Source organism: Macaca nemestrina, chromosome 1 (genome assembly GCF_043159975.1).
Source record: "Macaca nemestrina isolate mMacNem1 chromosome 1, mMacNem.hap1, whole genome shotgun sequence".
In the NCBI taxonomy this organism is placed as follows: Eukaryota; Metazoa; Chordata; class Mammalia; order Primates; family Cercopithecidae; genus Macaca; species Macaca nemestrina.
This window is the reverse complement of record NC_092125.1, coordinates 183,009,431-183,036,635: the sequence shown is the minus strand read 5'-3', so window position 1 is coordinate 183,036,635 and position 27,205 is coordinate 183,009,431. Positions and strand designations below refer to the sequence as shown.

At 38.2% G+C, this 27,205-nt stretch overlaps 1 protein-coding gene across 4 annotated transcripts in view; it reads right to left on the bottom strand.

The window, feature by feature from the left end:
• The window catches only part of LOC105495028 (Fas associated factor 1), a 504,146-nt gene that overhangs the window by 186,737 nt on the left and 290,204 nt on the right, over positions 1–27,205 (bottom strand). For all 4 annotated transcript variants that reach the window (XM_071093153.1, XM_071093175.1, XM_071093142.1 and 1 more), the window contains one exon: positions 22,835–22,921. In XM_071093153.1, the coding sequence (XP_070949254.1) occupies positions 22,835–22,921 (87 nt within the window). The remainder of the gene's footprint in view (positions 1–22,834; positions 22,922–27,205) is intronic.

Here is a 27,205-nt window from a genome sequence, read left to right as displayed (position 1 = left end):
GTAATAAACTGTAAAGCAGTTCATTCCATGTTGATCACAACTGTCAACAAACATACAATAAAAGAACAAAAAGACTTTCATTGCCTGTGGGAACAATCAGTACCAGCAATCTCCTGTGGATATTTATTTTTAAAAAACCATATATATCCTACATGTAGAATATTAAACAATGTCATGATGTGAAGCAACAATTGATTTGACTGTTGATTAAGTCACCTTGGGTTCAAAAGGCCACTTACTATGCATGAATGTTCATTTTCAGCCTTCCTTTTGGGTGACAAAATATGTAAGATTTTATAGCCAATTAGACACAGTTGTAAGCACCCCTCTATTTTTGTACATCAAAAAAAAAAAAAAAGAATTTCTGTTACCTCCAAAACAGGTTATAGTGCTATCTTCACGATCTTTCTCAAATACAGAATTATAGGTAATTGATTATATGTAAAACCCAAGGGTCTAAAAGTACAACTTAATAAGCTGGACTACTACTCGAGCAATATTTCCATTGCTCAAGAAAATGACTTATTAAGAAATCTTATCACATATGTTACAGCTGTTCAAATGCAACAGACAGCATGTTAACTTGCAAACACAAATGCCAGAGATTAAGTAGTGCACATACATATTATAAACAACTTTCCATTTCTCAGTTATAAAATAGGGTTGGGCACAAGGCTGCCAACAAGGCCTTTCTCTGTAACAAAAAAGAACCTGTTTGTGGTTTTTGTTTGTTTTAAAGAGCAAAGGTGTCTGTGGAGAAAGCAGTAATATGTATTAGAATACTGGGCTAGCAGTTATTAAATGCGATTTGGAGCCAATCACTGACTTTTCAGTGCCATGCTTAATATAATACAGGAAACTTTTACTATCCATTTTATGCCAGAGCCATTCTGGGCACTTTAGACAGAAAGATGACTAAGATCTGTTTCCTGCCCTCAAGTAGTTCACAGTCTCAAAGAAGGAAAATGATTATAAGCAGTAGGTGTAAAAGGGTGGTTTCAAGCAATCCTAAGGAAAATTTATGATAACAGACAGTAACTATATTCTACTGTATATAATTTCTATCAAAAATCAGTCACTTATAATCTACTACTTGGCTCAAATAAGATCATGTACAAGAAATACACTTTGTAAACTACAAATCACTATATACATGTCTCTTAATATACTCACTTACACTTTAAGTAACTGTGAGCACCAAAGTAAGAGTACTACTGCTATTCCCTGACACATTAATAATATGGCTACCATTCAAGAACACACAGACATACAAACCAAAGTACCATGACGAAAATTTGAAATTCACTTATATTCAAAGACATAGTGCCTACCTAATAAAGGAAAATAAAGGCAAAATTTTGCTTGTTTCTACATTTTACTGAATAATTGTAAACCTTCACATTCAGTTTAATCATATGAAGACAAAGAAAAATTCAGCCTAATTTCTCTACTTTCCTTCTACGACTTGAAATGCAAAGAATCTAAATTATTTTTAGCACACTGTCCTACTCCAGAATAATCTGGTTGTTGTTTTGTTTTTTGAGACCATGTCTCACTCTGTCACCCCGGCTGGAATGCAGGGTCGTGATCATGGCTCACTGAATTATTGACTTCCCAGGCTCCAGCAATCCTCCCACCTCAGCCTCCTGAGTAGCTGGGACCATGGGTGCATGCCACTACACCCAGATAATTTTTGTATTTTTGATAGAGATGGAGTTTCACCATGTTGCCCAGGCTGGTCTCGAACTGCTGAGCTCAGCCTGGTCTCAAACTGCTAAGCTCAAGCAAACCACCCACCCTGACTGAAAATTCAATTGTATAGATGCCATTTAGCTCACTCATTTGGCCTTACTGACTCCTTGATGTCATGCCTGGCCTTTGCCATTGGTTTCTTAGACTAATGCAGAGGTAAAGATAATTGCTCAACTGATAAATAGAAATTTAGGTCAGCTATTAGGGAATAGACTAAATACTTTGGAAAGCCATCCATGCCTCTTGGTATTATAGTTCCCAAACCTCGATAAAGGCACATGGTGGCCAGTGTGAGTGCAATGATAGGATAAATTGGACTGGACATTTTAAAACTGGAACTGTTCTGAGAAGCAAGGACATATAAGAAATGGCATGGTACAAGAGAAAGCAAAAGGGAGAGGAGACAGATTTTATGTTGAATCCTGGTTCTGTACTTTACCTTCTCAGTTAAGGTCTCAGATCAACATATTCATCCTAAATCCACTAATTAAAAATAAAACTTTTTAAGGTCTAGTTATCTACACTAAAATGCACCCATTTTAAAGCATATTTAGAAGAGTTTTTATATACCTATACAATCTTGTAACCACTAGTATAATTTCCAAATTATAGAAAATTTCTGTCACTTCTCAAAATTTCCTTACGCTCTTCTAGTCAACTACCACACCTCATCCGAGGCAAACGCCATGAAATTTATATTTTCTCTTAGTTTGGGGCCTATCCAATTTTTTTTTTTTTTTTTTTTTTTTTGAGACAGAATCTCCTCTGTTATCTAGGCTTGAGATTAGTGGCGTGATCTCGGCTCACTGCAATCTACGCCTCCTGGGCTCAAGCGGTTCTCCCGCCTCAGCCTCCTGAGTAGCTGGGACTACAGGCACTCGCTACCACGCCTGGCTAATTTTTTATATTTTTAGTAGAGAGGGGATTTCACCATGTTGGCCAGGCTAGTCTTAAACTACTGACCTCAGGTGATCCACCTGCCTCAGCCTCCCAAAGTGTTGGGATTATAGGCGTGAGCCACCGTGCCTGGCCTTGTTTGTATATTTAATCCTGTCTTTTGAAAAGCAAAACTTGCAAATTGTAATGAAGTCCAATTTATCCATTTTTTTTCCTCTTATGAGCTTTTAGTGCTCTCTCTCAGAAATTTTTTCCTATTCCCAGATTTTCTCCTACATTTTCTCCAACAAGTTTAATAGTTGTAGCTTTTGCATTTAAGTCATCTCTGATCTAAGATAAATTTGTGTATGGCATAAGGTAAAAGTTGAAATTATCTATCTTTACCAATATCCAGCTGCCTCATCGCCATTTGTTAAATGAAGAACAAACTGTCTCCATTGCATTACTTTGGTATCTCTGCACAAAACCAATCAACAGCACATACATACAGATCTATTACTGAACACTGTATTTTACCTATTGATTCATGTCTGTCTTTACACAAATATCACATTATATTGAATACTATAGTAATACTTTTTGAAATCAGGGAGTGTAAGTCTTCCAATTTTGTTCTTTTTGAAAATTGGTTTAGGCCAGGAGTGGTGGCTCATGTCTATAATCCCAGCACCTTGGGAGGTCAAGGCGGGAGGATCACCTGAGGTCAGTAGTTTGAAACCAGCCCGATAAACATGGCAAAACCCCATTTCTACTTAAAAAAATACAAAAATTAGCCAGGTATGGTGGTGGGCACCTGTAATCCCAGCTACTTGGGAGGCTGAGGCAGGAGAATCACTTGAACTTGGGAGGCGGAGGTTGCAGTGAGCCAAAGATTGCGCCATTGTACTCCTGCCTAGGCGAAAGAGCAAGACTCTGTCTCAAAAAAAGAAAACAAAAGACAAAAAGCAGAAAATTGTTTTAGGAACACTAGTTCTTTCACATTTCCATACAATTTTTTGAAATTAATTTGCCAATTTCTACGAAAAAGGCTATCGAGATTTTGATTGGCATTGCAGTGAATCCATAGCTGTCTGGGAGGAGGTACCACCTTAAAAATATAGAATGTAGGCCAGGCTCTGTGGCTCACTCCTGTTAATACCAACACTTTGGGAGGCCAAGGTGAGTGGGTCGCGTGAGCCCGGGAGACGGGGACCAGCCTGGGCAATGTGGCGAGGTCTCTTGGAAAAAAAACAAAAACAAAACAACAACAAAAAAAAAACCCCCCCACACACATATATATACACACACACACACACACACACACACACACACACACATACACAAACACATGATCATGGTAGCTCATTCCATGTCTTAATTTTGTTAATTTCTCTCCAGTTATTTGCCATTTTCAATGTACAGATCTTATATATATTTTATTGAATGTATCCTTAAATATTTCATGTTTTGGGATAGAATTGTGAGTCATATAAATTTTTTAAAACCCATTTCAAAATGTTCTTTGCTATTATATTGTAACACAATTGATTTTTGTATATTGATCTCCTAGCCCATGGCCTTGCTAATTTCACTTGTCACTTCTATTAGCTTTTTGCTGGATTATGTTGGATCTACCAAGAAACAAACTACTAAATATTTTGTAAAACAAAAAAAGTTTTATTTCCTCCTTTCTAATCTGCATGTGTTTTCTTTCCTCCTAACCTTACTGTACTAAGACTAGCAGTATAACATTGAATAGAATTTGCGAAAGTGAACATCCTTACATCATTTTCAATCTTAGAGTGAAAGTATTCCCCCATTAAATATGTTAGCTAATGCTTTTTTCTTTTTTTTGAGATGGAGTCATGCTCTGTTGCTCAGGCAGGCGTGCAGTGGTGCAGTTTCGGCTCACTACAACCTCTGCCTCCCGGGTTCAAGCAATTCTCTGCCTTAGTCTCCTGAGTAGCTGAGATTACAGATGCCCGCCACCATGCCTGGCTAACTTTTTTGTATTTTTAGTAGAGACGGGGTCTCACCATCTTGGCCAGGTTGGTCTTGAACTCCTGGCCTTGTGATCCACCCGCCTTGGCCCCCCAAAGTGCTGGGATTACAGACGTGAGCCACCACACCCGGCCTAGCTATTGCTTTTTTATAGAGTCCTTCTACCAGGCTGGGGAAATTCTTCTCTATTCCCAGTTTGCTGAGTTAGTTTGCTTTTGCTTTGAAAAAAACTTATTTTTATGAAAGACTCATTTACATTTATAAAATTCACCAATATTCCAGTTGCACAATATTCTAATAAGCACAAACACAATTCTAATACACACATTTCTATGACTCCCAAAAGTTTCTTTGTGTACCTATTGGAGTCAGTCTCCACCATTACCCCTTGGCAACCCACTGACTGGATTTCTGTAACCTATAGCTTTGGTTTTTCCACATTTCATAAATGTGGAATCACATAGTGATGTAGTCTTTTGTGTCTGTCATCATTAACTTAAGTGTTGTATCTATCAGTAGTTTGCTCCTTTTCTATTTGGAGTAGCATTTCACTGTATAGATATATCACAATTTGTTTATCATTCACTAGTTGACAGACATTTGGGTTGCATCTGGATTTTGTCTACTATAAATAAAGCTCCAATAAAAATTCAAGAACAAATCTTTGTGAGAACATGTTTTCATTCCCCTTTGGCAAATATCTAAGAGTTGAGATTGTATGTTAAGTGTCTACTTAATTTTCTAAGCACCTGCCACTGTTTTCCAGAGTGGCTATACTATTTTGCCTTCCTACCTTGCTGATAGATTTTTATCAGGAATGTATGCTAAATTTTATTAAATGCTTTTCCAGGACCTATTCATCTGATTGTGTATGTTTTCTTAGTTTTGTTAATGAAATTAGTTACACTGGTTGATGTTCCAGTGTTGTACCATCCATGTACTCCTGAGATAAATCCCAATGATGATGCATGACCCTTTTTGTTCTTTTTTTTTTTTTTTTTTTTTTTTTGTCTTCTTTTTCCCATTCTTCCCTCTTCTTTATTTTTTAAGTAACAGCTTTGGCTGCGCATGGTGGCTAATGCCTGTAATCCCAGCACTTTGGGAGGCCGAGGCAGGTGTATCACAAAGTCAGGAGTTCAAGACCAGCCTGACCAATATGGTGAAACCCTGTCTCTACTAAAAATACAAAAACTAGCTGGGCATGGTGGCGTGCACCTGTAGTCCCACCTATTCGGGAGACTGAGTCAGAATAGCTTGAACCCGTGAGAAGGAGGTTGCAGTGAGCTGAGATCATGCCACTGGACTCCAGCCTGGGTGACAGAGCAAGACTTGGTCTCAAAAAAAAGTAACAACTTTGTTGTTATTTGTTGTTATATGGTACCATACCATATAACATAAAATTCACGCTTTTAAAATGTATTCATGTACTATTCTTTCTATTTATTGTGAAATTCAATTTGGTAAAATGTGTTAACATTTTTAACATGTATTTCATGAAGGATATTGGTCTGTAGCTTTTTAGGTTTTTTTTTCCCTATGTCTGACCAATGTTGGTATAAATGTAACAGCAGCCTCATAAAATGAGTTGGAAAAGAATATGAAGAGGATTAGAATTAGTTTACCTTAAATATCTGGTAGTGTTTGGCAATGTAATAAGCTGGTCCTGAAGTTTTTGTTGTGGCAAGATTTTTAATTGCAAGTTCAAGTTTTAAAATCGTATTTGGGTTATTCTAGTTTTCTATTTCTCTTGGATCAATTTGGTAATTTTTAACCTTTCAAGCAACTTGTCCATTTCAGCCTAGTGTTGCAGAATTTATTGGCCTGAAGTCATTCACATTTCCTTTTTATCTTTTAACTGTCTGTATGATTTGTACTGATGTCCTCTCATTAATTACTGGCATTGTTAATTTGTATCTAGTCTCTTTTTCTCTTGATCAGTCTAGCTAGGAGTTTATCAGCTTAAGTTTTATTTATTTATTTATTTTGAGACTGGATCTCACTCTGTCACCAGACTGGAGTGCAGTGGCACCATTTTGGCTCACTGCAACCTCTGCCTCTGGGGTTTAAGCAATTCTCCTGCCTCAGCCTCCCAAGTAGCTGGGACTACAGGAGCACACCATCATGCCCAGCTAATTTTTATATTTTTAGTAGAGATGGGGTTTCACCATCCTGGCCAGGATGGTCTCGATCTCTTGACCTCGTGATCCACCCGCCTTAGCCTCCTAAAGTGCTGGGATTACATGTGTGAGCCATCGTGCCCAGCCTAATTGATCTTTTCAAAGAGTCAGCACTGGGTTTCAATAATTTTTCCTAATCTTTTATTTCATTGATATTTTTCTTATCTTTACTATTTAATTTGGATTTAATTTGCTCTTCTTTTTCTGTCTTCTTCAGGTAGATGATTATTCCATTGATAGTGGACCTCCTTTTTTAATATAAGCATTTAAGCTATAAATTCTCCTCTAAGCACTGTTTAACTGAATCCCACAAATTTAATATGCTATGTTTTCTTTTTCATTTAGTTTAAAATGTTACCAATCTTTTCTGATTTCCTTGACTCATGAATTTAAAAAAATAGTATGTTTTTTATTTCAAATATTTGAAGAGCTTCAGATACCACTGTGTTATTAATATGTAATTTAATTATGTTTGGTTAGTGATAATTTTAATTACAATCATCTAATATGTATTGAGACAATAAATAAATATTTATGGTCCAGGTTATAGTGTATTTTGGCAAATGCATCATGCATACTTGAAAGGAATACGTATCCTGCTATTATTGGGTGAAGTGTCTACAAATTTAAATTAGGCAAAGTTGATTAATCATGTTGACCAAATCTATATTCTTACCTATCATAAATCACTGAAAAAGGAAAATGAAATCTCTACCTGTGTATCAGCTTTGGCTTTGCGTATTTTGAAACTGTTACTGGGCACATACACATTTAGGATCATTCTGTCTTCTTGATGAAATGACCTTTTAATTACTACAAAATCTCTCTTTTTAGTCTTGATAATATTCCTTGTTCTGGCCAGGCGCGGGGGCTCATGCCTGTAATCCTAGCATTTTTGGAGGCTGAGACAGATGGATTGCCTGAGATCAGGAGTTCAACACCAGCCTGGGCAACATGGTGAAACCCCAGATCTACTGAAATACAAAAAATCAACCAGGCGTGGTGGCAGGCGCCTGTAATCCCAGCCACTCACAAGGCTGAGGCACGAGAATTGTTTGAACCCCAGAGGCGGAGGCTGCAGTGAGCCAAGATTGTGCCACTGCACTCCAGCCTGGGCAACAAAGTGACATTTTGTCTTAAAAAAAAAAAGAAAAAAGAAGAAAAATTCCTTGTTCTGTATCTTTTCTGATGTTACATAGTCATCCCAAATTTCTTATGTTCACTGTTTGGATGGCAAATATTTTTCTGCTCATTTAGTGGAAGAGTGTTAAAAGTAGATCAATCTATTGTTATCATTTAAAATATAATTTTGGGGCCAGGCGTGGTGTCTCAAGCCCATAATCCCAACACTTGGGGAGGCCGAGGCAGGGGGAATCACAAAGTCAGGAGTTCGAGACCAGCCTTGCCAATATGGTGAAACCCCGTCTCTACTAAAAATACAAAAATTAGCCAGGTGTAGGGGCATGTGCCTGCAATCCCAGCTACTCAGGGGGCTGAGGCAGAAGAGTCGCTTGAACCCGGGAGGCAGAGGTTTCAGTGAGCCGAGATCATGCCACTGCACTCCAGCCTGGGCAACAGAGTGAGACTCCATCTAAAAAAGACTAATAATAAAATAACATAAAATAAAACAAAATTCTTGCAGTCAGATAGTTGAATCTTGTTTTTTAAAGTTCATTTTTAATAATATTTTCCTTTTAATGTAAGTAATTTATACTTACTGTAATTATCAATATGGTTGGATTTAAACCATATTGCTGTTTGTATTTATCCCATCTGTTCTCTGTTCCCTTTTTTTCTGTTTTCTTTTTTGTTGTTGTTGTTTGAGACAGAGTCTTACTGTTACCCAGGTTAGAGTGTGATGGTGCGATCTCGACTTCTTGCAACCTCCACCTCCCAGGTTCGAGCGATTCTCCCGCCTCAGCCTCCCAAGTAGCTGGGATTACAGGCACCTGCCATCATGCCTGGCTAATTTTTGTAGAGACAGGGTTTCACCATGTTGGCCAGGCTGGTCTTGAACTCCTGACCTCAGGTGATCCGCCCACCTCAGCCTCCCAAAGTGCTGGGAGGCGTGAGCCACCGCGCCCGGTCTTTGTACTGTTTTATTTGTACTTTTTTCAGCATTGCGTTTTATTTCTTTTAATGGATTTTTAGCTATATTTCTTTTTATTTCTTTCTTTAGTGGCTGCTCTAAGGTTTACAATATGCATTATTAACCTAACAGATTACCTTTGATTAACAGTATTCAACTTCATATAATGTAGGATCACCAACAGTACACTTCCATTCTGTTTTTTTGTCCTACTGTTGTTAAAACATTTTACTTCTGCATATGTTAAAAATTCCATATTGCTTATTAATTTTTTTCCTAAAATTTATCTTTTAATGGGAGCAATAGACACTGGGGACTACAAGTAGAGGGAGGGAGACAAAGGTTGAAAAACCACCTACAGGGTACTATGCTCACTACTTGGGTGATGAGTTCAATTCAACCTCAAACCTCAGCATCACACAATGTACCCTTGTACCAAACCTGCACATGTACCCTCCTAATTCGCACTAAATTTGAAAAAATTAAAAAATAAAAATTATCTTAAAAAAATTAAAAGCACAAGGAAAAATATCTCTTTTATATTTAACCATATATTTACCATTATTTGGCAATCTTCATTTTTTTTGTAGATTCAAGTTTCCATCTGGTATCTGGAAAAGGCAGTTTTCCTTTTGTCTAAAGAACTTCCTTTAATATTTCTTGTAGCGCAGGTTTGTTGGCACTAAATTCACTTAGTTTTTGTTTACCTGAAAAATTCTATTTTACTTTCAGTTTTTTATTTTTTCTTTTTATTTCTTATTTTTGAGACAGGGTGTCACTCTGTCACCCAGGCTGGAGTGCAAGGTCATGGTTCACTGCAGCTTTGAATCTCTGGACTCAGGCTATCCTCCTGCCTCAGTCTCCTGTGTAGCTGGGACTACAGGCATGTATCACCAATGTCTAGCTATTTTTAAAAAATTTTTGTAGTGATGGGGGTCTCACTTTGTTTCCCAGTCTGGTCTCAAACTCCCGGAAGCAGTGCTCCTCCCATCTCAGCCTTCCAAAGTCCTGAGGATTACAGGACATAGCCACCAAGCCCAGCCTTACTTTCGGTTTTGCAAGATTATTTTCACTGAATATAAAATTCTGATTTGAAATTTTTAAAAATCTTTCAGCCCCCTTAAAAATGTCATTCCATTGTCTTCTGGCTTGCATTGCTTCTTTGTTTTCCTTAATAGAGCCAGGGTATTGCTATGTTGCCCAAGCTGGTGATGAACTCCCAGCTTCTCACCAGAGCTTCCTGGGTAGCTGGGATTACAGGCAGGAAGCATTGCACCTAGTTTGGCTTGCATTTTTTCTAAAGAGAAATCTAAAGATTCTATATTTGTTCCCCTGTGTGTGATGAATTTTTTAAAATTCTGTTTCGATATATTTCTCTTTTTCACTGCTTTTCAGCAATTTAATTAGGACACACTTTAGGTGTGAAATTCTTTGTATATCCTTCTTTGAGTTCATTGTACTTTTTGGATTGATGGGTTTATAGTTTTCATAAATATGACCAAAAAAATTCAGCCACTATTTCTTCAATTTTTTTTCTTTTTTATTCTTTTTTCTGAGATGGAGTCTCGCTTTGTTGCCCAGGCTGGAGTGCAGTGGCATGATCTCAGCTTACTGCAACCTCTGCCTCCTGGTTCAAGCAAATTCTCCTGCCTCAGCCCCCTGAGTAGCTAGGATTACAAGTGTGTGCCACCATGCCAGGCTAATTTTTGTATTTTTAGTAGAGATGGGGTTTCACCATGTTGGCCAGGCTGATCTCGAACTCCTGACCTTGTGATCTGCCCGCCTTGGCCCGCCGAAGTGCTGGGATTACAGGCATGAGCCACCATGCTCAGCCTATGTCTTCAATTTTTTTTTTTTTGACCTCTTCCCTCCATCTTTCTTCGCCTTCTACAACTCCACTTGTAGGTATGTTTGAAGCCTGATTTTTGTCCCAGAGGTCACTGATACTTTGTTCATTCACTCTTTTTCCTCTCTGTGCTTCAGTTTGGACAGTTTCTATTGCTGTATCTTTAAATTCACTGATCTTTTCTTGGGCATTGTCTAAGCTGTTATTTATCCCATCCAGTAAAATTTGTACTTCAGATACTATATTATTTATCTCTAGAAGTGTTACTTTGTCCTTAAAAAAAAAAATTTTTTTTTATTTGAGACACAGTCTCACTCTGTCGCCCAGGCTGGAGTGCAGTGGCATGATCTCAGCTCACAGCAACCTCCGCCTCCCAGATTCAAGCGATTCTCCTGCCTCAGTGCCCTGAGTAGTTGGGACTACAAGCATGCACCACGATGCCTGGCTAATTTTTGTACTTTTAGTACAGCTGGGGTTTCACCATGTTGGCCAGGCTGGTCTCAAAACTCCTGAGCTCAAGTCATCCTCCTGCCTCAGCTTCCCAAAGTGCTAGGATTACAGGCATGAGCCATCGCCGCCCCAACTCCCACCTTGCCGTGATACTTTGTTCTCTTTTATATATTTTATTAATTCCTCTTATGTTTTCACTTAAGTCCTTGAGCGCATTCATAGCATTTATAAAAGCTACTTTAAAGTTCATGTCTGCCAATTTCATTATCTAAGTAACTTCCATGTCTGTTTCTTTTTACTGACTTCTTTTCTGGTTATGGGTCAGATTTTCTGGCTTGTTTGTATGTGCAGTAACTTTTAATTGGATGCTGTACTTTGTTTTTAGAGGCAGTTACCTATTAATCAGCTTATTCCTTATTGAGCCTTGTTTTTAAGCTTTTAAAAAGTCCTAGAGTAGCCTTCACTCTAGGGCCAATTTATCCACTCCACTTAATGGAGTGGAGTGGATAACTCTTCTGAAGATAGCTACTGAATGCCCTGTGTATTCACTGAGGTGTCTCTACAATGTATAGTTGGAAGAAACTTCAAGTAGTTTTGGTTTTGTGTAAAGTCTGGGGATTGTTTACCTTATAGATCCCAGTTAACTGTTCTTTTTCCAAACAATTTCTCTTTGCCTAGCCTCCTGAAATTTTACCCTATGCATGCACAGAGACTGGTATTCAACTAAAGACTTGGGGAACATGCAGATTTCTGGAGATTTTTCTCTACTGGTAGTCTGCTTTGCAAAATTTAGCTGTTGGAGCCTCCCCAAACTCCAATCTCTGTCCCTTCAACTCAGCGAAATCATCAAGTTCTGTTCTACTTTCCCTTCCCTGCTATGGGATCCAGAAGTTGCCTCCAGGCAGAATTTAAGACTCTCATAGGACTCTTGTTTCCTTCTTCAGAGTCCTGTTGGCTAATATCTGAAAACAGTTGTTTCATGTATTTTATCCTGTCTTGTAGTTGTTTACAGAGTGGAGGAAAATCCCAAAGCATTTATCCCTTCATGGGCAGAAGCAGCAGTCTACAGGTTTGGGATCTTAATAAACTGAAATCACGACCCACATTTAGGTCTCAGTGCTTGTAGGTTTCCAACTGGGGGCTGTCTTGCTTCCATGTGTTCTTCCTCATATTTACTGAGTAAACATTTCCCTTGAGTGCTTCATTCACACTCCCAAACTTCTCACTCTTGTTCAGAATAGAATTCATTTCACAACTTTTCTTTCCTTTTAAACCCAAACTTTCTTCTACTGCTTTCAAAGCTGTTCTTTCCATCTGTTTAGTCTTTGCCTGTGTTATTTGCAAAAGACTCTATATGTTGACAAGGGCAATGAACCCTCTGAAGCTACTGAGTCTCACCACCATCAGAAGCAACATTATCCATGACCTTCCCAAATAAAGAAAAAGTCAGTGAAAATGTCCAAAGATTGCCTGAATCTCTCTGCCCTAGGACAGGCTAACAAAGTAATTTAAATAGCATAAGATGACCCTGAAGCTATTCAAAGAATGCTTCTGATTCTGCATGTGTATGCAATATAAAGAAGGTGCTTACTCAAGGGAAAGAGAGTTAATGTTTGTTGAATGCCTACTAAATGCCAGACATTACACCAGGGGTTGGCAAACTTTCTCCGTAAAGAGCCAGACAGTAGATATTTCAGGTTCTGTGGGCCATATGGTCTTTGTTTGCAACTATACATCCCTGCTTATAGTGTGACAGCAGCTGTGGCACAGTACTTTAAGAAATCAGTGTGGCCAGGCACTATGGCTCATGCCTATAATCCCAGCACTTTGGGAGGCCAAAGGTGGGGAGAACCTGAGGTCAGGAGTTTGAGACTAGCCTCGCCAACATGGCAAAATCCCGTCTCTACTAAAAATACAAAAATTAGCCAGGCATGGTGGCACCTGCCTGTAGTCCCAGCTACTCGGGAGGCTGAGGCAGGAGAATCTCTTGAACCCAGGAGGTGGAGGTTGCAGTAAGCCGAGATCACGCCACTGCACTCCAGCCTAGGCAACAGAGCGAGAGTCCGTCTAAAAAAAGAAAAAAAAAAAAAGGGAAAAAAAAAGAAATCGGTGTGAATGTGTCCCAAGAAAACATTATTGACAAAAACAGATGCTAAGTGAGATTTGGGCTCACAGTCATTACTGTCAACCCCTGCATTATATTATGTGCTTTACATATTAGATATAATAATATGAAACTTCTAATCTGTAACCATTTTTGTCCCTAAAAAATGGCAACTTCATATGGTCCAACTTAATAATATGTTAACCCATGTAATCTTCACAATAGGCTTTCAAGTGTGTTAATATCATCTCCATTTTATAGATAAAGAAACAGAAGCTCAAACATTAAGTAACATATAATAATAGTAATGCTAGGATTCAATAAACTTGGACTGGTCTGCTCACTTGCATTCTCCCCCACCTCCATTTCCTCTACCTCCCACCAATACACATATACACACACACACACACTGGTAAAAATCGGCTCACAATGTAGCTCTGCACACTCTTAAATCTGTTATTCTACTTGCTGCTATAAAATGCTTAGTTTTGATAATTTAATTTTTATTAGAAATAAATGATTCTCAAAATGTTTATCCAGTTACTATATTCACAAATCGATTCTTTAGTTGTTTATTGCAATAGATGTCAACTTTGTGGAGCACTGAACAATTTAAATAAATGAATGCAATTTAAATAAATGCGTAAAACACTATGTTTGATATAAATGTGAAGACAGTTCTTACTTCTAATGCTTATAATTTGCAAAAGGAGGAATATAAGTATACAAATTAACACATAATCAAATGTCCCTTTCTCTGAGAAGTCATTTTTTCACTACCACTAACTGTAAGCAAAATTGGTTGTTCCCTCTTCTATGATCCCATTGCATTTGCATACTTCAGTTGTCACTGTTTACATACATATGTTTCCCACTAAACTCATCAATCTCTGAGAAGCAAGATCTTATCATTCCAACTTTAAGGGCCAGCAGAGTTACTGGCCTATACGAGTTGTTAAAGCGAACTAAATATATGATCTGAGAAGGACTCTGTACTTCTTCTTCTTCTTTCTTTTGAGACATAATCTCACTCTGCCACCCAGGCTGGAGTACAGTGGCACGCTCTTGGCTCAATGCAACCTCCGCTTCCCGGGTTCAAGCAATTCTTGTGTCTCGGCCTCCTGAGTAGCTGGGATCACATGTGTGAGCCACCACGCCCGGCTAATTTTTTTTGTATTTTCAGTAGAGACAGGGTTTCGCCAATTTGGCCAGTCTGGTCTCAAACTCCTGGTCTCAAGCAATCCACCTGCCTCGGCCTCCCAAACTGCTGGGAGTACAGGCATGAGCCACCATGCCCAGCTTAGGGCTCTGTACTTCTACATTTGAGTCCTAGTGGAGGAAGCCTAACCTAACTTAATAGGTAGACAAGACTGAAAACCTAACTTATGAATAAATGCCTATAATAATAGTTGAGCTTGGCCAATCTCAGCAGCTATACTTCAACCACTGATACACTGCTGAATGTTCAAACTGTGTCCAAATAAGGCAAACGCCAACCTGTAACCAATACAGCTGTTTCTGTACCTCGCTTCTTTCTGTACGTCACTTTCCTTTTTTGTCTATAAATTTGTTCTAACCACGAGGCATTCCTGGAGTCTCTCTGAATCTGCTATGAATCTGGGGGCTGCCCAATTTGCAAATCATTTTTTTTTCTTGTTCAATTAAACTGTTAAATTTAATTTGTCTTAAGTTTTCTTTTAACAGAGTTGTTCCACAAATGTCAAGTGAATGGATAGATTAAAACAATAAATAAAAAACTATAATAGCCAAAAGTTAACCATGTTAAGGCATTCTTTCTAGTACATACTACTTCAATCTTTAAAATAAACCTAGCAGTAACTATTCTTGTAACTACTGACTCTTTAATCTTCACAATAACTCTACAAGTTATTGTTCGACAGTTACAGAGACTGCGATCCACAGACATTAAGTTGCTTGTGGTGACTCAGGTAAAGCCAGAGAGGAGGAAGGAAGGGAGAAATGAAGGAAACAAAGAACGAAGAAAGAAAAAAGTGAAAAAAGCTTAAGCAGAAGAGAACTATAAATGAATTTCTAAGAGGGTTGGAGAAGGTAGCATGGGAAGAAGGACATAGGCAGGGTTTCTTAAAGAAAGGTCTTGGCTGGGCGCGGTGGCTCATGCCTCTAATCCTGGCACTCTGGGAGGCCGAGGTGGGTGGATAACCTGAGGTCAGGAGTTAGAGACCTGCCTGGCCCACATAGTGAAACCCCGTCTCTACTAATAATACAAAAATTAGCTAGGCATGGTGGCACACACCTGTAATCCCAGCTGTCAGGAGTCTGAGGTAGAAGAATCGCTCGAACCCAAGAGATGGAGGTTGCAGTGAGCGGAGATCGCGCTATTGCACTCCAGCCTGGGTGACAAGAGTGAAACTTCATCTCAAAAAAAAAAAAAAAAAAAGGTCTTCAAGGAAGGAGATAATTGTAAGTATTCTAGGTGGAAGGAAGAGTATGATTAAATGACAGAGTGGGAGAGTACCAACTATATTTGAAAAATAGTAAGATAAGTATTTAGCTAAAGCTGAGACACATATGGTGTAATATTCAATCATTCATTCAACAAATATTTATCAAGTATTTACTCAGAGCCTGTATGGGAAAACAAACCTGGAAGGGAAGTTTCAGGCTAAAGAATGAAGGGTTTTGAATGCCATTATAAACGAACCATTGAAAATAAGTAAGCAAGGCTGAATGTGATTCATGTTGTACTTTAGAAATATTAATTTTGGCTGGGTGAGGTGGCTCATGCCTGTAATCCCAACACTTTGGGAAGTTGAGGCAGGCGGATCACCTGAGGTCGGGGGTTCAAGACCAGCCTGACCAACATGGAGAAACCCCGGCTCAACTAAAAATATAAAATCAGCTGGGTGTGGTGGCACATGCCTGTAATCCCAGCTACCTGGGAAGCTGAGGCAGAAGAATCGCTTGAACCCGGGAGGCAGAGGTTGCGGTGAGCTGAGATCGTGTCACTGCACTGCAGCCTGGGTAACAAGAGCGAAACTCCATCTCAAAAGTTAGGGGACTTGGCCCTAATTGTTTGTATCTTTAGTAGAGACAGGGTTTCAACACGTTGGCCAGACTGGTCTCGAACTCCTGACCTGGTGATCCGCCTGCTTCGGCCTCCCAAAGTGCTGGGATTACAGTGTGAGCCACTGTGCCCAGCCTTCAGATTCATTTCTATTTAAGAGTGGGGCGGGGAGAGGGCTGTGTGTAGTTTTTATTTTATTTTATGTATTTATTTATTTTAATTTTTAATTATTTTATTTTATTTTTTTATTTTTAGACAGAGTTTTGCTCTTGTTGCCCAGGCTGGAGTGCAATGGCGCAATCTCGACTCACTGCAACCTCCGCCTTCTGGGTTCAAATGATTCTCTTGCCTCAGCCTCACAAGTAGCTGGGATTACAGGCATGCGCTACACACCCAGCTAATTCTGTATTTTTAGCAGAGATGGGGTTTCTCCATGTTGGTCAGGATGGTCTTGAACTCCAAATCTCAGGTGATCCACCCATCTTGGCCTACCAAAGTGCTGGATTACAGGCGTGAGCCATTGTGCCCAGTTCTTTTTATTTTATACAAAAGCACTGTGTAATGGTTTTACTTGTAAGTTATCTCACATTCTCAATGTGAAAATATTTAATAACTAGCTTTCTGAATCCTAACACATGCCCAAAGAGCTTTGATTCTAAAATTCCTAGTTTCTAAAATTCTGAGTGAATATTTTGTGGCCAATGACAGAAATACAGAAGACCATTAGTAATCATGAAAGAAAAGGCCAGGCGTGGTGCCTCACATCTGTAATCCCAGCACTTTGGCAGGCCGAGGCAGGTGGATCACAAGGTCAGGAGTTCAAGAACAGCCTGGCCAACTTATGAAACCCTGTTTCTACTAAAAATACAACAACAACAAAAAATTAGCTGGGTATGATGGCATGCACCTGTAGTCCTAGTTACTCGAGAGGCTGAGGAGGGACAATTGCTTGAATCCAGGAGGTGGAGGTTGCAGTGAGCCAAGACCATGCCATAGAATGGGGGTAAGAGAGTGAGACTCCGTCCAAAAAAAAAAAAAAAAGAGAGATTGAGAAAGAGGGAAAGAGAGAGACAGAAAAAAAAAAAAAGCACAATAATCAAGTATCAAGCTGGGCACAGTGGCTCATGCCTGTAATTCCAGCACTTTGGGAGGCCGTGGCAGGTGGATCACCTGAGGTCGGGAGTTCAAGACCAGCCTGACCAACATGGAGAAACCCCGTATCTACTAAAAATACAAAATTAGCCGGGCGTTGTGGCGCATGTCTGTAAACCCAGCAACTTGGGAGGCTGAGGCAGGAGAATCATTTGTATCCGGAAGGCCGAGGTTGCGGTGAGCCGAGATCACGCCATTGCACTCCAGCCTGGGCAACAAGAGCAAAACTCCGTCTCAAAAAAAAAAGTATTAAAACTGAAAGAGTTGGCTGGGCACAGTGGCTTACGCTTGTAATCCCAGCAGTTTGGGAAGCCGAGGCGGGTGGATCACTTGAGGCCAAGAGTTTGAGACCAGCCTGGCCAACATGGCGAAACCATGTCTCTATTAAAAATACAAAAATTAGCTGGGCATGGTGGTACACACCTGTAATCCCAGCTACTTGGTAGGATGAGGCATAAGAATCACTTGAACCTGGGAGGCAGAGGTTGCAGTCAGCTGAGATCTCACCACTGCACTCCACCCTAGGTGACAGAGCGAGAGACTCTGTCGAAAAAAAATATAAAAATAAAAATAAAAACAAAAAAAAAAAAACTGAAAGAGTTTTCTTTGTGTAAGCATTATTAAATCCAGGAATTTAAAAAGAACTACACGTATTCATATTGACTGCACTGTAATAAGCTGTCTAAACATAATTCACGGTGTTAAAATTATTTCTCCTCTCTAGAAACCAAGAGTTTCCTTGTTAAAGTGTAAAATGAGATTTTGCCTACTTGTAACTCCTTGTTCTCACAGCTGAACTGTCACAACATGAAAACATTTTCCCACTGGTAAAGCTTTAGATACCTATTTTTCTGATGAAAGAGTACAAAAGGAATGGAGTTACTGACAATTCATACAGTATTCCACACCCTATTAGAGTACGACCACAAGCAAAGAAAATATGTTAACTCTGAAGGGAGGTGGGCAACAATGTTGTAAATGATTGTTGACTTCACTGAGTAGCCTGAAAATGCCCAAGACTGAAGTCTATTAGGTTCATAAGAGACTCAAGATTATAAAAGAATTGATTATAAGAGGTCTATTTCTTTGTCCTATTGGGTGAGTCAAAGGTTAATGAGAAGTATACTGAACAAAACATCTCTTATGTTTTTGCAAAGTATTTCTCATGCAGGATAAAAATGTAAGTGAAAAAGTATTTTAATCTAGTTAATTAACTTTTTTAAAAAAATAGCTTCACTGAGGCATCATTTATATGCCATAAAATTCACTCATTTTAAATATTCAATGATTGTTTAAAACTTTAGAGAGGTGTGACCTTTACTATAATCTAAGTTTTAGAATATTTTCATCACCCCAAATCCATTAATTTCTTGATCTACGGTATTTTCATAAATTCATAGAAGCCAATGATATCTAAGGCTACCTATATTCAAAGTTACACAAATTTCTTCAACTGAGCAATAAAAGTACAAAATGACCTCACTTTTAATGACCTTTATAATCAATCCTCTACTCTGGCACTAGGAAGCAAATGTTCAGGTGCTTTCTCTGAAAGTTAAACCATTCTAAGTATTAAGTTATGGCACACTGTCTTGGAAAGAAATTAATTATATTTTTGTTGGTAACACATTTCAGGCTGTTTACACAGCTGACATTTCTCAGCTGTACCCAATTCATGCCCTAAGCTGAGGACTATTTTGTTTTGTAGCAGATGCCTCCACTTGAATGATTTCAATAAGTATAAAAACACCACTGCCTGCAACAAATATAGACTACAAGTACCAGCATTATGAGTTTTTATACTCCTAATGAAACAGGTTTTATGACATATTATTTGGCCATGATATCCTCAGAATACTGGTTATAAGCCATTTTTGGCTAAATTCAAGCACTGGAGCTAGTGAATCTGCTGTGGCATCAGTTAAAAGCAGCTTGGCCCTAAACATCTTTGTTGTATCAAATCATGCAAGCTCAAGGCAACATCCTGCCAATGCGGCAACATTTGCTCTGGGGAGGTGTGGGCAGGCACCACTTCACAGGTTCTGGGACAAGGTGCAAATGGGAATAATGAGGCTAAAAGAATCAAGCCTCTTAATAGGGATTCCCTCTTGTGTTTGCTGTGACTTAAGAGCACCAAGTAGTATTACAGTCTTGGAAACAAACAGTTTTAGCTGCTTTCCATATTTTCCTATAGTAATTAGACTGCATGACAACTCTTTGGCAAAAAATTAAATGTTATAAAAACCATTAAAACATGGGTCTCATAAAAGACCATGCCAACTCAATTCAATGAATTAGCACCTAAAATGTATAAGGCACTATTTTACAGGCAGAAGAATTGATCATATTTCATCGACTTTGCCTACCACTCTTGGAACTTGTACCTGATAAGCCAATTTCTGGTTTCTAAAAGGGTGGGGTGCAAAAGCAGTTGGCTTTTTCAACCCTGTGAAGCCTCACATTTCCAGAGTTTCTCTATTATCTTATGTCCCTGCTCTTAAACAAGACAATTATTTTTGCTTTAAACTTTGTATTATGAAAATTTTCAAACATATACAAAGGTTGAGAAAACAGTATAATAAACCCAATATACATATCATCCAGATTCAACAATGAGTGATAGATGCCTAATCTAAATTAGCTCTATCCTCACTCACTGTGCCACGCATGGGTTATTCTGAAGCAAGTCTCAGACACCACTTCATTTCTTTAAATCAGTCAATTCTTGCCTGTAATTGTAATCTGCAATTATGATCACTTTTTTTGGAGTTATCTTAATTATAATGTTGACTCATTTATCGAGTGTCTACTATGAGCCAGGTACTGTATTTATATTATCACTTATCTTCATAATAGTTCCGCAAATTAGTGAGAAAATTAAAGCTCAGAGAATTTAATGATATGCTCAGGTCTTAATTATTTTCTTCTATTTCTTATATATATATAATTATTTCTTCTATAATATTACTATTTCTTGGAATAAGTTATTAGACAATACTAAGAACATTTCTGTTTTTTTCATGCCTCCTCAGGTAAACAGTAGACCATCATGTATGAACATTACTCTTTTATTTTTGTAAAAATAAATGTAGCATATTCTCTATCAAATTTCTCACTCAATCAAGAAAAACAACAACAAAGAAAAACCAGAAGAAAACCACAAACACATCCCTATCCTTAACCGTAGATGACCAGCCAATAATTCTAATTATATACTATAATATCAATGCTGAAATCAGTTTTTTAGAAACAAATTTAGTACCTAAACCTAAAGATTTTTTTTTCTGGAAATGTTTATTAAAAATAAAGGGGCTTTTGTTTTTGTTTTTCAGATGGAGTTTTGCTCTTGTTGCCCAGTGGAGTGCAATGGCACAATCTTGGCTCACTGCAACCTCCTTTTCCAGGTTCAAGTGATTCTCCTGCTTCAGCCCTGCAGCTAGCTGGGATTACAGGCATAAACCACCATGCCCAGCTAATTTTGTATTTTTATTAGAGACAGGGTTTCACCATGTTGGCCAGGCTGGTTTCAAACTCCTGACCTTGGCCAGGCACAGTGGCTCATGCCTGTAATCTCAGCACTTTGGGAGGCCAAGGCGGGCAGGTCACCTGAGGTCAGGAGTTCAAAACCAGCCTGGCCTACATGGTGAAACTTCATCTCTATTAAAACTACAAAAATTACCCGGGCATGGTGGAGGGCACCTCCCAGATACTTGGGAGGCTGAGGCAGGAGAACTGCTTGAACACAGAAGGTAGAGGTTGCAGTGAGTCAAGATTGTGTCATTGTACTCCAGCCTGGGCAACAGAGCAAGATTCCATCTCAAAAACAAACAAACAAACAAACAAACAAACTCCCGACCTCAGGTGATCCACCGGCCTCGGCTTCCCAAAGTGCTGGGATTACAGGTGTGAGCCACCGTGCCTGACCAAAAATAAAGGTTTTGCTATTTTCTGATTATTAAAGTTTCTGATTTTTAAAATTTCATAATCCACAAAGCATTTTCTAAAGGCATAGTGTTTACATTGTAATTAGATTCAAGTAGCATCTACATAAATTGTCTTAAAACTTTTCTGTCTTCCACAAAGAATTATTTTATATTAAAATATATAGTGGTGGTGCTGGAAGAGGAGTGAACTGTAGTTATTATCCAGGCAGAAATATAATATTTACTAGAAAATATTGAAAGGTAATTCAATTCTTAGGCATAATCATTATTTCAGTATTGATCATTACAAGATGTTTATAAAGTCCCAATTTCTTTTTAGCCCTATTTATTTTAAAAATTAGAAGTAACTTGAGATTTCCAGAAACATTCTCATTTTTACTTTTACTTTTTTAAAAAAATTAGATATCTGGTTAGACAAGCAAGTTTGTGGGGAAAAGTGGCCAAAACTGAATTTCAGATGGCCTCCTTATATAGTGAAATTTACTCTCACAGAAAAGAGCAATAAGTGGAAATGAAAAGAGATAGGAAAGGCTTCAAAAATTTACAATAGGAAAATCATTATAAAAAATATAATAAGGGTAAAAATGACAGGCTATTTTCTTCCAGCTTCTTACAGTAGCGAAATTTATGGGTATGTTTGAGATTAAAGTGCTATTAATATTAACTATAAAAATTAACTTTTAAGTGTCAGTCTACTATGAAAAAGGTAGTTTTAAAATTAAATACAATGATTGGCTTGATTTTGAAATATCTGTAATTTAGGAAAGAAAATGTTTTTGCCTTGAACATTTCATTAGTAGTATCTGAATATATTCTTCTCATCAAGAAAAAAATTAAGTCAAACCCAGCAGCATCAAATTCTTGCATTGATAACTGTAACATTACCAACAGAACGTTGACCTGCTTGGCTTGTGATATCTGTTCCAAAAGTGAACTCAAATTATTACAACTTCTCTTACTTTCACATTGTTTGGTTTAGATAATTATTTCCTTTTTTTTTGAGATGGAGTTTCACTTTTGTCACCCAAGCTGGAGTGCAATGGTGCAATCTCAGCCCACTGCAACCTTCACCTCCCAGGTTCAAGTGATTCTCTTACCTCGACCTCCTGAGTAGTGGGATTAGAGGTGCCTGCCACCATGCCCAGCTAATTTTTGTGTTTTTAGTAGAGATAGGGTTTCACCATGGTGGCCAGGTTGGTCTCAAACTCCTGACCTCAGGTGATCCACCCACCTCAGCCTCCCAAAGTGCTGGGAGGCGTGAGCCACCGTGCCTGGCTAGATAATTCTTTCAATGGAAGACTCAATGCATTTGATTGTGCTTATTATCAAAGCCAAATAGACTGAAAGTGGCAAAAGAGAAAGGAGGATATAAAGCTGAAAATATGACTGTCACTCACTGAGTCGTCTGTAGCAGAAGTTGGCCAGCCCTCCCACAATTGGTGGCGAACGGGTATACTTGTAAGGTCATACACATTTCTCTTTACCTATGAAAAGAAAGAGACAGGACAATTAAAATAGACTTTTCACATGACTTATAGTTTCCAATCAATTTATGAGACACACAATGTATTTCCTGTTTTCTTCTAGATTCAAAACAAGAATTTGAAACTATAAAAACCCAAGTCAAAAAATTTTGTAAAAAAGAACAAAACCAAACTTAAAAGCAGATTCTCAATGAAGACTAGATGAAGTAAGAGTTAAGAAACATCCCTCCTTTCTTGTTTTCAGCCCCTGGCTGGCTTCATTTCTTTTCAGTCAGGAAACTTCAGGCACCCAGTTCCCTAAGGGCAAAGTACAATTATGAATTTTTATAATTTATTTAATCGTTAAAATGTACAATGATTCAAAACCAAAAACATATTTCGTTTTTATGTGGAATAGTGAAGGGTAGTTTTATTACAGGGAAGTGGGGCAGGGGCGGAAAAACCTAAAATTGTCTTTACATTTTTTAAGTAAGTTTCAAAGATATAGAAACTTCTTATTAAAGGAGCACAGGGCCAGGCACAGTGGCTCACACCTGTAATCTTAGGACTTTGGGAGGCCAAGGCAGGTGGATCACCTGAGGTCAAGAGTTCGAGACCAGTCTGGCCAACATGGTGAAACCCCATCTTTAACTAAAAATACAAAAAATTAGCCAGGCGTGGTGGTGGCTCCTATAATCCCAGCTACTTGGGAGACTGAGGCAGGAGAATCATTTGCATCCAGGAGGCAGAGGTGGCAGTGAGCTGAGATCGCGCCACCGCACTCCAGCCTGAGCAACAGAGGGAGACTCTATCTCCCCACCACCGACAAAAAAAAAAAAAGTAGCACAGGTTATTTTTTTGAAATCAATCCAAACTAAAAACTATTTCATGTAATATTTACTAACATCAGAGCTATAGGCCCTTCCTGAAAATTAAATACAAAAAATGCATTAAAGCTGAGAAACTATTTTTCCCAACATGCAACATTATACCTTCTACTTTGAAAGGGAAGGAGGTAAACTTATCAGAATAAAGTGTTGGAAGGTTAAACTCTACATCAGCCAGTAATTAAGAAGTGTTGGCTGGGCGTGGTGGCTCACACCTGTAATCCTAGCACTTTGGGAGGCTGAGGTGGGCGGATCACTTGAGGTCAGGAGTTCAAGACCAACCTGGCCAACACAGCAAAACCTTGTCTTTACAAAAAATACAAAAATTAGCCAGGTGTGGTGGCACGTGCTTGTAATCCCAGCTACTCAAAAAGCTGAGGCAGGAGAATGGCTTGAACCCAGGAGGCAGAGGTTGCAGTGAGCTGAGATTGTGCCACCGCACTCCAGCCTGGGCAACAGTGTGAGACTCTGTCTCAAAAGAAAATAATACAAATAAAAATAAAATAAGTGTTACTGGGTGTGGTGGTTCACACCTGTAATCCCAGCACTTTAGGAGGTCAAGGTAGGAGGATCACATGAGCTCAGGAGTTCAAGATGAGCCTGGGCAACATAGTGAGATCCCATTTCTACCAAAAAATAACATTAGCTAGGCATGGTGGCTCATGCCTGTAGTCCCCACTACACAGGAAGCTGAGGTGGGGCGACTGTTTGAGTCCAAGAGGTTGAGGATACAGTGAGCCATGATCACGCCACTGGACTCCCACCTGGCAGACAGAGCAAGACCTTGTTTCAAAAAAAAAAAAAAAGAAAAAAGCAATATGTCTCCCTTCAGGTTTTCTTTTCTATTTTAGTTTTTATTCACAAATAAATTAATGAATCATAACAATGGAGAGATTATCCATTTTAACTAATTCTTCAAGGTAATTATGGCACTATTATCCTACTGTATCAAATGAAGTTAGGATTGAAATGCTCCCTATCATATGTTCTATGTTAAGACTTGAGGCCAGGCATGGTGTCTCATGCCTGTAATCCCAACCCTTTGGGAGGCCAAGCTGCGAAGATCCCTTGAGCCCAGCAGATCGAGGCAGCAGTGAGCCATGACTGTGCCACTGACTCTAGATGACACAGTGAGACCCTGTCTCAAAAAACAAAACAAAACCCAAAGACTTCAATAGATTCTCATACTTCAACAAGCATCATGCATTTATGTTTTAAAAATGCAGAAGCTTAAAGTATCATGTTGTCCAATTACAGCATTTTGTTTTCACATTACCCTTTCTTATACATAATCACATCTAAGTTACCATTCCAGTGAAATAGAGATACAAGTTCACTACGGAAAGGAGAAACAAAAAATAAAACAAAAACACAGAACTCATTCTATTTTTACCTCTAATTCACACCTGTGGAAAAATGACTTAGTAAATGAGATCTGAGGAGCTTGGGAATGGCTTGATCTGTACTCAATTCAAACAAACAGGTTTTCTTTAGAGTTTCTTAGCAAATGGCTAGTCTACCATGCAATATTTTGTTTATAGTTGGTCACATTGTTTGGAAATTTTTATCAGTCATTATCAACCCAACAATTTAACCAAATGTAATTGGGTTAACATCTAACCACTTTCACTAGCTGTTATTATTTTGTTATTTTTAAACATTAGTGTTCTTAACAAGAAAAGTGTTCCACAAACCTAGAGTGTTACATTAATAAAAGATGAAGGCTAGAAGAGGGAGTATGAGGAGTCTTTAGGCTTCAAGGCAAAAGAATTTCTTAAAACTATTTCGTAAAATAATTAAGAAATTATTACTTTAAAATAATTTCTTGAAATTATTTTTGATTATGTTATCTAGATATAACAAACTTTATCAGTTATTTTTGAAAAAAAGCAGGACAAATATTTACATCCTTTTGGAAAGGCGGCAAAGCTACTTTAGCATTGTAAAGTATACACAAATACTATGAGTATACAAACAAATAACTTTGGAGTGGGATTCTTTAAATTCCATCTTAATTCCAAAATACAACAATAAGGTATTATGAAATAAACAGTATTTTCTTCTTTCATTAACTCATCTGTAACTGCACTAAATTGAATAACATTCCTTTGCTATTCTAAGCCTGAAAAGCACGTCCTGGCTATAGTGTTATGTTGGTATAAAGCACAACGCCAGACTGATGTGCTGAACAAAAGTGATCAAAGTTAGAGTAATGTTAGCCATTGCACAAGTATTTGGCTTCATTGTTCTCCCCAGAATGACATCTGTTAAGCAACTTGTCATAGAATAAACTGGCTAATGCAGACAGAACTTGGCTGAGAGAGTCCCATGTAAAGCATATTAGGCTGTTTGATTGTTCCAATGCAAAGGCTAAATTCACAGAGTATTCTGAGTTTAAACTAAAAGAATCTTATGTTAAACCACAATCACTAAACAACAATTTAACTGAAAACAAATTTGTTGTTCAAAAATAATTCCATGCATACCAATGCTGTACATATGTAGATGTTATCAGTATATGGATGAAGCACAAGTGATAAGATAGCAAAAGCATCAAAACAGTGGGGATTTTACTAATAGATTACAATTCCAGTTTCTTTATTGATGATTATGTTTAATAAAAAATTGAAATCATAATCCTGCAGAGAAGAAAGAAATCCAAAATGTACACAAAACAAACATAAAAACAATTCTGAAAAAAGTTAGTATTCTAGGAAACCTAAATGATAAAATACAGCTTTGTATAAAATGATACAGACGAATTTAAAGTCATCATGGATCAGATGAAGGACACAGTTCTTTCAGAGGAGGGAAGATGAAGAAATAAGAGGAAGAAAGAGGGAGGGGGAATGGAGAGGGAGAAAAGGAGGAAGAAGGGGAAAGGGAAAAGGAGGAAAGAGAGAGAGAAGATGGAGGGTAAAGAGACAGAGAGAAAGAGATGATAGGGAAAGAAAGAGGAGAGAGAAGTGAGAAAGAGAGGAGGAAGGACACTAATTGATTGACTTGGGATTTGAGAGCACTTTAAAGAAGTAGAAAGAACATACACACACAGGCTGGGTTGCAGTGGCTGGCATGACCAGCTGCCAATATTGTGCTGCTTCTGATGGAGTTTCATCTTTAGAGTGTGTTAAATTCCAGTTAAGGACAAGTGGCACTTCACAGGGTAACATTTCCTAAGGGCTTTTTTATCTTACACATTTTTTGTTTTTGATCAGCATTGGCTCAAGATCATGCTGAACCTTCATAATCTCTTTAATTCTTGTTTTACATTAAGCTCTAAATCTATGAGATTTCAGACTCCTAAACTATGCAAATGTTTCAATTAGTTCAGAAGGAATTTAATAAATTCTTTGATTACCAGCTGAACATTAAAATTACGTTACAAACTATATTGTATTTAGATCTAGAGTTCTGGATT